General features: G+C 35.0%; 1 protein-coding gene across 1 annotated transcript in view; it reads right to left on the reverse strand.

Moving 5' to 3' along the window:
- The window catches only part of Ccdc172 (coiled-coil domain containing 172), a 104233-nt gene extending 92173 nt beyond the window's left edge, over positions 1–12060 (reverse strand). Inside the window, exons 1-3 of the mRNA XM_004647546.2 lie at positions 12039–12060; positions 11588–11733; positions 11291–11376 (exon numbers count right to left, since the gene is read on the reverse strand). Coding sequence (XP_004647603.1) covers positions 11291–11376; positions 11588–11666 — 165 coding nt within the window. The 5' untranslated portion in view covers positions 11667–11733; positions 12039–12060. The remainder of the gene's footprint in view (positions 1–11290; positions 11377–11587; positions 11734–12038) is intronic.
- Positions 12061–13528: the final 1468 nt, after the last annotated feature.

Consider the following 13528-nt stretch of genomic DNA (forward strand, 5'->3'; position numbering starts at 1 on the left):
AAAAAAAAAAAAAAAAAAGAATAATCCGCTTACATGATGGTGTAGAAGTATACACCAATGACATAAAAGTTCTATTCCCTAAAATTATTGAAGAAAATTTACCAAACCTTGGAATGAGATGGATAGCCAGGTAAAGAAGTGGTTAGGATGCCAAATAAATACAACTAGCAAAGCACATCTCTATGACACATCATAGTCCAAAATGCCAGAAATTCCAAAGAAAGCACACTGAAAGCTGTTAGAGAAAGGTGCCAAGTCACTTATAAGACCATCTAACAGGTTTCCTGACAGAAATCCTAAAGGCCAGGAGGTCTTGAAAGGCTGTATTTAAGCTCTGAAAGAAAATAACTGCCAGTCCAGAATACTATATTCTGCAAGGCTATTCTTCAAAATTGAAGCAGGAATTAAGCCCTTCTGTGGTAAGTATAAAGAAATTCATGGCCTTTAACACAGTACTGCAAAAAATATTTAAAGGAATGCTGAACATAGACTTAGAAGGAAATGACTCCCTTAGGACCAAGGGAAGGAATAAGCCTCATAGTGAAAGTAGATAAATGAGAAACAAAAAATCAAACATCAGAAAAGTAAAAAAAAATGATGCAAATTAGTACACAGCTTTCAATAGTACCATTCCTTGTAAATGGCCTTTCCAATTAAAAGGCACAGACTAGCAGCCTGGATATAAGAAAAATACTTCACCTGCAAAAGCATGCACAGACTAAAAAGAAAAAAGAAAGAAAGTGATACCAGCAGTTGATATGTGAAAGAAACCAGGAGCAATTACACTTTTCTGATTTAGTAGACCAAAACTGATCAAAAGAAACAAAAAAAGGCTTTTACATATTGGTAGAGTATAGGGCCGGCCAAATCAAATAGCTCAGCGAATTAAAGCGCCTGCTTAGGCAGACACAGTGGCTTAGTTTGATCCCTGATGTGCTGTGCCAGCCCTGCTCCCTGAGCACACTGAGATGGTGATTTAGACTGGGCATGGTGGTACATGCCCGTAATCCCAGCTCTTGGGAGGCTGAACATAAGACAGTTCACTACAAGTCTGATCTACATAGTGAGACCCTGTAGACCCTTACTAAAATAAAAAAAGAAAGAAAGAAAGAAAAATACAGTTCAGGGGTGGGGAGATAGCTTGGCAGTCTAAGCACCTGCCTGCAAACACAAGGACCCAGGTTCAAGCCACATTACCACATGCCATGCTGGCCTTCCCCTGGATGCACCATGCTGGCCACCAAATCTAGGCATTGTGGTTCACGCCTGTAATCCAAGTGTTGGAGAGGCTGAGCCAGGAGGATCACTATGAGTCAGAGCTGTGTAGTGAGACCTTGTGCCAAATTTAAAAAAAAAAAAAAAGGGTACAATTCAATGAAAAGAGATAATGATTATAAGTATATTTGCACTGAATGTCACCACATGCAACTTCACAAAACACTACTTGATATAAATATCAGACAGATCCCAATGTTATCACAGCAGAGAACTTAAATATCTCACTTTCACAAACAGGTCTACTACACAAGTATCAACATAGAAACATTAGAACTAAATGATAATATAGAGCAAATAGATTTAATAGACATCTGCAGAGTATTTCATCTAACAACAGCAAAAAGCACATTGTTTTCAGGAACATGTGGAACTTTCTACAGAACTGAGCACATTTCAGGCCGTTAAGTCTCAAAAACAACAAAAAGAAACCCCTGATCCTCTCAGATCAAAATGAAATGAAACTGGAAATCAAGAGCAAAAGAAGCCACAGAAACTATACAAATATATGGAAACTGAGTAACATACTCTAGAACAATTAACAGGTCATTAAAATAGGAGACATTTTAAAATTCCTATAATTAACTGATAATTGAAATGGGACATATCAAAATTTGTCAGACACATGATAGTTGTTCGAAGAGAAAAGTTTAGTTATAAGGATATGGATTAGAAAAACGCATGTGCTCTCAAATAATCCAACTGCACATCTCAGAGTCATACAAAAACAAAACAAAAATTTCACAATCAATAAAGAAATCACAGTATAAAAATCAGAGTGAAAATTAATGAACTTTAGACTAAAAAAAAAAAAAAAAAGATCACTGAATCCAAGAGTTAGTTCTTTGAGAAGATAAAAAAGATAAGTAAACCTTTAACCAAAGAGTTAGGGATGGCCCAAATTAATAAAATTACAGATGAAAAGGATGAAATTAAGACACCACTGAGATCCAGAGGATTTTTAGAAATTATTCTGAAAACATTCTAATAAGTCAGAGAATCAGAAGAGATGGACAAATTCTCAGACACATGTGACCTACCAAAACTGAACCAAGAAGGGCTGAGGAAATAGCTTGGTGGTCTAAGCACCTGCCTGGCAAGTGCAAGGACCCAGGGCAAGGACCCAGGTTCAATCTCCGGTATTCCATGCCGTGCTGCCCCAGAACCCCAGGTGCACCATGCTGGCCCCCAAAACTGGAGAAGCTGATACAGGATGATCACTTTGAGTCTGAGCTGCATAGCAAGACCCCCTACCAAATAAATAAATACATAAATACATATATGATTTTTAAAAAACAATTTTAAAAATGAATTTTTCATATTTTCTTTTCTTTTTTTTTTTTTTTGGTGGAACTGGGGATTGAACTCAGATCCTTGTGTTTGCCAGTCAAGCGCTTATCCTACTGAGCCATCTCCCCAGCCCAAATTTTTCATATTTTCATAAAAAATATGAAACACTAAACAGATCAATAACAAACAATGAAACTTACATAGTAAAACAAAAAATCTCTACCAACTACAAAAAGGACATAAAATATTTACTGTTGAATTTCATCATACTTCTAGAGAAATAGTAACAGTGAATGCACCTCAAATTTCTCCATGCAATAGAAAAGATAGAAATACCTCCAAATCAAATCTATGAACCCCAAAACAAAGTGAATAAAAGACTCAACAGAAAGAAGAAAACCACAGATCAATATCATTGATGACAAATGCATAATTTGTCTAAGGATGTAAACTAATAAATTTAACACACTATGTAAGTAGAATCAAGGATAAAAAACTACATGATCATTTCAATAGATGCAGAAAAAATGTTCAACAAAATCCAATATCCCTTCAAAATAAAAAACCTACACACATACATATGTAGGAGAAAAGACAGCCTTTTTAACAGATGGTACGGAGGAAATTGGATAGCCACATGCAGAAGGTTGAAACTAAATCCCTATCTCTCAGCCTGTATGAATATCAAATCAACATGGATTAAAGACACAGATATAAAATCAGAAACTTTGAAATTGCTGGAAGATAACATAGACGAAACACCTGACCCTACTGCACAGGCAAAGACTTCCTGACTAGGACTCTAATAGCCCAGGAAGTAATATCAAGAATCAACAAATAGGACTACATCCAATTTAAAAGCTTCAACAGTAAAGCGAACAAGAATAAAGAGACAACCTATAGAATGGGAGATAAATCTCTTCTAGTTACTCTTCTGGTAAAGAATTAACCACTAGAAAACATAGGGAACTCAAAAAACATAAGCCATTTCCCCACAAAACAATCAAAAACGGGCAAATGAATTAAACAGACATTTCTCAAAAGAAATACAAATGCCCAATAAATACATGAAAAACTGGTCAACATTTTTAGCCATTAAGAAAATGCAAAGCAAAAGTACCTTGATTCTGTCCTTGGCACCAAAAAAAAACAAAAACAAAAACCAAAAAACCCTATCTTGAAATTCTATCTCATCTCTGTCAGAATAGCTATCACCAGGAATATGCAAATACAATAAATGCTGGCACACATGCAAGTACAAAGAACCCTCCTGCATCGGGGGGTAATGTAAGTTTAGATAACCACTAAGGAAATTCCTTAAAAAAATAAAAAATAGCAATGCCATTAAATGCAGCTATTCCTCTTTTGGATGTACTCTCAAAAGAAAGACAGCATGCATGGTATCAGAATACATAGTAGCTAAGCTGTAGAAACTACTTAGATTCCTGTCAGTAGATGAATGGATATAGAAAATGTGATATAAATAAACAATGAAGTATTATCTAGCCATCAAAAAGAATGAATCCATGTTATTTGAAGGAAAACAGATGTAACAGGAGACAATCATGATAAGAAAATAAGCCAGATTCAGAATGTTAAATATTGCATGGCTTTTTTTATATGAGAAAGCAAATCAATAAATGAATTAAATCAAGGAAACTACAGGTAGACTTCTGGAGAACAGGAAAGAGGATATAAAAGAGGGGTTAAAGGGAGGGGAATTAAAGGGATTCAAAATCATTGTGCTATGTTAAGCTCGTAACACGTGCCAATTTCCCAAAATTATCTTCACCATTACATATTACTAGCATGTTCTAATATTTCTCGAATCAACAGGGATAAATGGGTATTTCCAACCTCTTAGAATAATTGTTTTCAAATGTTCCAAAGAATTGTGACTATTTTTATGTATTTATTATTCTCAGTCTTATTAGTCATTCCTGATATCTAAAATTTCAAGATGGAATGCTTAATTGTTAAAACATACAAGAGAATGAAAACCAGTAGCAATTCACCAAATATTTATCTGAGGGATGACAAGAAACAGTGGAGCATTATCAGTTACTCCCTGAGTGGAAGATTACAAGGGAATGAAGAAGTCTGCCTCATAAGATAAGTATTGAAGAAGGAAGTAAAGGAGACTGTGCTAAGGCATTACCCAAAACAAATATTGAAGACAATAATTATATAAGGCAACACCAATTAGGTAACAACTTACAGTTCAGTTTAGCTACTGGAATTGAGGCAGTTGAAACAAACATGGAAACTGACATATTGTATAGTTCACCTTTTACGATAAAGCTTACAACCTAAAAAAAAGAGAACTGCTGGAATCTAGAATTTCATGGAGTAACTATTATACAGAAATGTCCCTGGATGGCCCACCTTCAGACTTTCTAGTATATGAAAAAAATTAACCCTTATTTGGTTAAAGCTACCATGGCCAAATTTTTGTTATAAGCAAAGCAACCTGATGCAATTATAATTCATAAAATATCAACTCAACTGTATGTTTTCAATTATTTAAGTCAGTAATTTCCTAATATTGGTTAAGCCATTTGGAACTGAATTTCTATTACTGGCAATAAAGAGAAACCTAAGGTGACAGAGCCTCCTTTCTAAGGAATGGATAATTCCTCTGATTTTAAGTACCTCAAGGCCAAGAACTAAGGATTCTTGATTGATAGGGATCTTTAGTAATAAACAGCAAGAAGATTAAAGGAAAATCTTTCCAAAAGAATGGCACTGCTTGGTTATACAAGGTTACACAACTGACAAAGCAGAGCAAAATATAAATGGCACAGTTTAAACATTCCCTAAAAATAATTGACACATACAGTACAATTGTTTGACATAAAACTGAGAGACTTTTAGTTATGTCTTGACTTTCCTGTTACTAGTTCTTCAAACTTCTTTGCATCTACTCTCTATCTTTTCTTCTTCCTTGTTTACACTACAGTGGTTAAAGCTGAGAGCTCTTTAGTCAAATATAGTTTCAAATCTCAGATCTGCTACTCAGCACTTAACATAACCCATGCTAATTACTTATTTCTTCTAAAGATAGCTTTCTTAAATATAATTGGGGATAACAGTAATACCTCATAGGGTTCTTTGTAAAACTTGAGATATTAATAAAACTCTTAATATAAAAATTGTCATATAGCATTGTTTACTAAATGTTACCTATTATTTTTAGTTTTTACAATGTAAGAGATATTCCTCCTGTATATAAGCTCAATTTGGTTATGTTCCAGATTCTATTTTTCTTCTGCTTCCTTGGTGAATTCACCATTTTAATCCAATTGATTTAAAAGGAATTTTCTTTGAAGAACTCACAGAGACTTTGTAAGCAACAAACTGTAACCATTCTTAAAATGTTCTTGGTCACAACTGATGAAAATACAATGGTAAATTTATATTCTGAAAAAACAGAATTTCAATTTTATTTTTTAAATGAAGATTAAATAACCTGTATACTATTTAAACAAATGTTAAGTAAAGGAAACAAATAATGTCCTTTCATTCATGTTTTTGAGCAACTTTTTTAAAAAATGTATTTAGTACAGGGTCTATAGGGTCTATAAAGTCTCACTACACAGACTGGACTCATAGCAACCCTCCTGTTTTCAGGCTCCCAAGTGCTGGGATTATAGGCATGTGCCACCACTCCCAGTCTTAGTTGGAGTCTCAGTGTACCTGGGGGCAGGGCCTGTCCAGCATGCTGGGATACGAACCACAGTCCCTGCCTGTGCCTAAGCAGGCCCTTTAATCTAATGAGCTATATGGCCGACCCTTTTGAGCAACTTTTAATCAACAATAAAGTGAAATAATTAGATAGGTCCAAATTCTTCTTTGCTAAAATATATATATAAAAAACCCCTCAATTAAAAAACTCCATTTCCATATTATAAAAAATATTGCTTTATGGTTTTGTTCTTTCCCTAACTAGGTAATGTAGTACTAAAGAATATGACTGCTTGCTGTTATGGAAGGTTTCTTAATTTTTATTAATTAAAAAAAAAAACCTGGGCATCTTGAAGTAAAGAAGTAAATGGAGCTATCTTAAATTACTTCATGTCAATATCCTTTTCTTTTAAAATTTATACATTATTATGATATTAATGCAGTAAGTTAGAAGAAGTAAAATGAGCACAATATTCACAAAATAGCCTCAATTTTCCTCTATTACTCCTTTTTAAGGAGTACGGTATTGTACTAGGTTTTATGTCAGATGTTTTAAAATATTAAATGCCCAAATTATAATTATATACCATTTTTAAGATAGAAGAAAGGTGTTTAAAAGAAAATGTAATTATCCTAAATTCTTAATTTTGGTTTGCTCTCTTATCTGTATTGTAAAACCTTTGCTTGACTAGCAAAATCTTTAGGTATACTGGTAAGTATTAATGCAAAACCAGAGCATGTTCTTATCTTTCTGCTTTTGTATTACCAAACCTAACCAGGCATACGGCTGTCCAATTCACAAAGTACTCATACTATACAATCTGAGACTTTTGCAATCATACATTTTAAAGAATCCATTGAGCCCTGACAGGCAAGTGCTATCATTCAAGTTCTAATTACATGCTACCTGAGTTTTACAGAGCAGGGGAAAAAAATGAATACTGTACTTCCCAAATACATTTTGACCACAAGAAGCCTCCAAAATAAATGCTCCAAATATTTTCCAAATATACAGTTGCACAACAGCTCAAGCACTCTTCTATTCAAAGTATGTTCTAGTTTCTCCTCATACTGTGCTTCCACTTGATAAATGGGTCAATAAGTGCCAAGTCAAATATTCAAGTAAATATATTTTCATTGTTATAGGCAGACATATAATTAACTCAGAGAATAAAAGAAACAAGAAATCAATTTATAATTACTCCTTTAGTTTTTTCCATTAGTCATTTCCATTATAATTGTAGTTCCACTTTTAAAATCTTTATAAACACACACATATCATCTTGACTATAATTATAAATCAAATTATTTCAATTACAAATTAGTGTCTCATGAACTGTGACCCTCATATGTTAATTTTATTAGTAAGATACAATTGTATTATAACCCATTATATGAGCTGATTAAAAAGCAATGCACATTTATGAGGCTGTATTAATTAATTTCAGCAAACGTTTCTAAACAATGTTAAAGATTTGCTCTGCCTCTTTTCTAATACAAACAATTGAATCATTTTTTATGTATGTGTATATATCAACAAATTATATTTCCATTTCAGGCAAGATTGTTTAATAACAAAGAAAGTATTACAAAAAGAAAACATTTTACAAAGAAAATATTACAAAGAGCAAGCTTTTTATTTAAAAATAAATTATTATCTGTCAGATCACTATCTTCACAAATCCTGCAAAAATGCATTTTACACAAAAACATTACATAAGTGACCTTTTAAAAATACTGCCCCAGATGCAAAGCTTCAGATGTCTCATTATATGTCATGAAGAAAAAAGTTGAAACTAAGCTCAAGAAATCTGGGTTCTTTTTTCCTGTATTTTAGGACAAGGTCTACAGGGTGTACAGGGTCTCAATACACAGATCAGACTGGTAGTGATCCTTCTGTTTTCAGCCTCCCAGGTGCTGGGATTACAGGTGCGTGCCACCACCCCTAGTCTCAGTCAATGTCGCAGGGAGTCCTGGGGGGTGGGGTGGCCTGGCATGCCGGGATTGAACCCTGGCCTCTGCACTCTGCCTAAGCAAATGCTTTAGTCCACTGAGCTATCAGGCCAGCCCTTAAAAAATCTGTTTTAATAAAATATGCTGGCATCACTCATTATTTTCATTATGATAGTTTAATTTTTCAAATTATATATGGTACAAGTCATTTTATTTCTTAGTATATTCATTTACAAACAGAGGATAAGAATAGTGCCTCAACACAGATTTCCTGTGATGATTAAAGAAGTGTTTAGAACAATGCTCAACAAATAAATACCAATATATCTGTTAGCTATGCATGCCCTAGTCATATACATTTTGCCTATTCTTTACCTTCTAATTAGCAGGCCTGAAAATATCTTACTTTTTTTCAAGAAAGAGAAAATCACATCATGACATTCTTTATGTTTTGCCCATTACATGAGCTTTTGGCACTGTTGCTATCAGCTAGTTTATCTGCTAGTCATAAGCAAAGTATGGGGTAGGGTCTCTACTGAATAATAGTTCCAAATTCTATTTTAAATAGACACGTTTTTTTTCTAGTAGGTCAGGAAAAATGAAAAAAGACTGGCCACCAGGTACTGAGTTAAATGAGAGAAGTAAATTTTAGTGTTCTATGGCACAGCAGCGTGACTACAGATTACAAAATTTACTATATATTAGTAACCAGATTTTTAATACTTTTACCACAAAGAAATGATAAATAGGGTGGGGGATATAATTCAGTGGCAAGCACAAGGTCCTGAATTCAGTTCCTAGTACCCCCCAAAATAAAAGATAAATATTGAGTAGATGTACTTGATTTGAGCCCTACAAAAAACATGATATCCACAGATACTTATAATTTTAAGTGTCAATTAAACTAAAAGACTGCACTTTCCCATTATCTTCACACTATTAGTAATCATTAGTTCATTGTATACACTAATGTATACACACACTACAGAAAGCATACAACAAGAATAAAATGGGTAAAACATTTTTATAAATATATTGCTCATAAAATAATGGATTATACAACCATAAGTGTTACTGTTTGTTTAATAAGGTAATTTTACCAAAGTTCTCAATTTTAGCAAGGGGAAGCTCTTTAGTTGATGTTTGAACATGACACAGAACAAAAGGCCAAAGTTTAAAAAGTGAAGAGATCCTAGGATTATTTATTTTGGGGGATACTGGAATCTAATTCAGGACCTTGCACTTGCTAGGCAGACACCTGTGCCACTGAGCTATATCTCTGGTCCCCTAGGATTATTTTATTGATAAAACTGAAAAGTTCTTCATAAAGTAAAAGCTGTAATAAACATATCTGAAGTACACAGACTTGCTCAGAGTTCTCATTGCATACTGCTTGAGTAGTCCCGCCTTAAACATTGAATAAATACTTTTGAAGAACTGTCTCCTCACATTCTAGTAAGGCCTTCATTGTGACACACTTAAATGCTTTTAGCTTCCTAAGTACCCCTATTCTTCTAATCGGAACTAAGATCTTCCTGAACCTACTTTTATCACACCACAACCTGATGAAGAACTGCCCATAGTTTCTGTTATAACCTATGTAACTGTCTTCATTTTGTAACTAGAACAGCTATTTTGTTATACAACTCTGTGCATTTCTGTTATAACCTATGTGATTAACTCCATTTTATAACCAGAATAGCCATTCTATTATACACCTCTGTATGTTTCCACTGTGACCTTGTTATCAAGACCTGTTTGGTATAAGCTGACAACTTAAACTCCATCTTGGTGGCTCAAGCTGGCCGTGGGACCTCTGAACACTGTTAATGTTCAAACTATTCCTTTTTTCTTAACCACAGATTCTTAAAAAGCAATCTGCTCAATGTATCCTGTGATCATCCCCCATATCCTAAAATAATGATTATTTGTTCTAGGATGTAACTCCCCGTTCCCAAAATTATCTCAACATTCAACTTGTGACATCCCATGATCAACACCATGCCACAAAATTTAATTGTTTGTTCCTGAAAATAGTAACCGCATGTTGAAAGAATGTAACCTGTTTCCCGTAAATGGATGCTGACCCATGCTGCATTCCCTCCCGCTCAAGTCACAAGACCTCCCCTTTGCGGTTTTCAGCCTTAAAAACCCTTGTTTCTCCCCACCTGAGCGCACTTACTTGGAGAGGAGAGTATGTGCCACCCCTGAGCTCAGCTAAATAAAGAGCTTTTTACATTTTTAAGCTGAGTCCAGTTTTTGATTTTTGGGTTACAACAGTTTCCTCTAATTCCAGATGGTCATCCTCTGCATTTGACTAAATTTCTTTTGCAATATGCATGGGACAGATTTATCTCCTGTCTCTGGCATGTTGTTTTTTCTTGCATCTCTGTCTGTCTGTCTGTCTGTCTCTCCTTCTCTCCTTCCCTCCCTCTCCCTCCCCCCCCTTTTTTTTCAGTACCAGGGATTGAACTCAAGACTAGGTGCTTATTTTACTGATCTATCTCCCGGCCCCTGTATTTCTCTTTCTTTCCTGTAATTCTACCTACCCTTTAAAATCCTTCTTCAAGAAGCCACCATTCTCGTTTCTATTTTTAAAACAACAGAACTCTGTATGTGTCCCATAAGAAAAAAAAAGGCAAGTGGTATGCTTTTGGATGAAAGGCCTACACAAAATTTGGTAGAGAACTGAAAAGCAAAAGGCAGACAGACTCATTTAAAAGTTACAATCAATTCATTACATCAACATAACACACTTAAGTTATTTATTATTCAAAATGTATATATTGCACCAACTACTTATTAAACAATTATTCCTCTTCCACTGCCATTGTGCCTTTTTAAAAACTTAATCATTTCACAAAATGAACAATGAGTTCTCCAGTACTTAACCTGGAGGTCACAGCAAAAGTGAAGCATCATGAGATTTAGAACTCATTATGGGACATGAAATTGCACTAGCCAGCGTAGAAGTCCTGTGCTTCATAACTGAAGGACAAGAAGTTAAAGAGTAAAATAATGTCCCCCCCAAAAAAAAATTCAGAAAGACTTTTCCAAGTTATATTTAGCAAGCTCTGTGCTTTAGTACCTTAGAGTCCAATTTGATTTTCTCTTCGTTCAGCTCCTCTGTTGCTTTCCTAATTTTTTCACGACATCTGGCTATTTCTGACCTTACTGTAATACAAATTAAATCTTTAGACACATCAATCTTAGTAAAGTCTCCATGCCATGCTGGTAGAATCTGGTTTGACACCTTTTGTGTCCTTCCCTCAATATGTAAAACTCCCCCTGTGGCTCTGCCCACCACCTTCGGGTTTTTTCCTTCTCCTCCAAGCGCCCAGTTGGAGAAAACAAAAGCCCCCAGAAAGGATCAGAGACCCCAGACCTTCTCGCATCACCCGCCGACCCTCCTCAGCCTGGTGCTCGGCAAAGATGATGTGCTGAAACAAGGACTCGAAACTCATCTCGGGCCGAGGCTCCTGTGGATCCTTCCTTTCTCTGTTAAATATTTTATAACCAAGTCTGAGGATCCTGCAAGGCACAATAAAGACGGACTCGGTTGGGCCTGTCCTGAGGTAGCCTTGCCTCACTTCCTGTCAGCCCGCGCGAGCACGGAGCATGCTGGGAACGGCGTTCAGGCCCTGCGGGTCTGGGGCGGCCAACCCGGGCCTCGGCGGCCCAGACTCAATCGGCAAGCATGTGGCGATTTTGACCTCCTCTGCCTTATGCCCAGCTGACTCTGCGCTCACAGGACTGGGCAGCAGTCTTGCTCTGCTCAGCCTTTTCCTCCCTCCCTTCCCGTCTCATCTCTCTTCTAGGTAAGCTCCTCCGAATACCGTCTCTCAGCAGCCTGGCGCTCACTGGTTCTACCTCAGGTTGCCAACTTCCCCTCAGGCGCTGGCCAAGTCTCGCGTGGGTCTGACACCACGAGAAGTTAAACTATGGTGGCTCCTTAGGCCCATTCTGCAGCCAGACCGGTGTGGTTTGCTAGCAGCAAAGCCCCAGGGGCCTTTAATCCTTACTGGAATTGGACTGCTTGACCTAATGAAGTACAAAGTACCCTGAATTCTAAATATAAACTTTTCCGAAGTCTTATCCTTTGATAATGGCAAAAGACTGCTATAAATGTACAATGTCTGACATTCGCCTTAATCATTCCTTTGTAATCAGAGCCTATCTTTTTTGTCTGCTTTAAAATTAATCATTGCCTTTTGTAATCAAGCTCCAGTAATATTTAACACTTAAGCATCTGTGCAATATGTGTCAGAAACCAAAGTGGTTTCTAATTAAAGATTTAATATGAAAGGCACCTTTGGGACTTTACTTGGTACTTTTTAAAATGAAAAATAAAATTCTTTTAGTTGGTCAGAATGTCGACTGTGATAAACAGTGTGATAAACTACCTTTAGTTCTGTAAAGTCATATTGATTAAACTTTAAAACAACTTCTAGTTCGAAGGAATTTAGAATTAAGTAAAATAAGGTACATAAATGTAAAGTTTTTGTCACATAGCAATAGATTCAATTAATATTTCATTAATGCTATAATGTGACTGGTTACAAATTTTAAGCTAGTCTAGATTTCTGTCATAGTCCTCGTCAAGTCATTTCAGCATAAAATTTAACTTTTAACCCTATTATAAAAGTATACTGAAAAATGTAATGAGTGGAAAATAAATGCCCATAAGACTATCCATAAGCAAATAGTAATAAAATTTTGACTATCATCTTCCAGGCAACTCCACTTATTTAGCATTTTGTGTTTATAAGACTTGAAATTAAAGTGAATAAATAGTAATAACATAATATTTATGTTTAATAGCAATAATAGTAGTTATTGTTATATAATATAGTATATTGCATTATGCATTTACCAAGTACTACTCTCAGCAATACATATCCACTTTAGATGAACTGTGATATTTGCTTTCATAGTATAGTTGAGAAAACTGAGGCACAGAAAAATTAATATATAAATTGAATTCAATAAAAAATACAATTCATTCATCATCTGAGACCTTGACATATCTTTTAACTCATAATTAACTTTATTGAAAATCAATAATAATTATATAGCAAATTAAAAATTGGAGGCAAATATTGAAATATGAAAGATATAAGATGTAGACATTGAATTTTAGAAAAATATTTCTGAAATGAATACATAACATGAGATTAATAATTGTAAAAAATTTACAAGCTTAAATGAATGTAACAATAAAAATTGTTTAAAATAAACATGAAGAGTTTACAGATCAGTCATATAATAGTTCTCTCTATGCCAAATCAAGAAACATATTCATTTAATTAGAATTCTCATAGTAGAA

Source organism: Octodon degus, unplaced genomic scaffold (assembly GCF_000260255.1).
Source record: "Octodon degus isolate 3935 unplaced genomic scaffold, OctDeg1.0 scaffold00311, whole genome shotgun sequence".
Taxonomy (NCBI): domain Eukaryota; kingdom Metazoa; phylum Chordata; class Mammalia; order Rodentia; family Octodontidae; genus Octodon; species Octodon degus.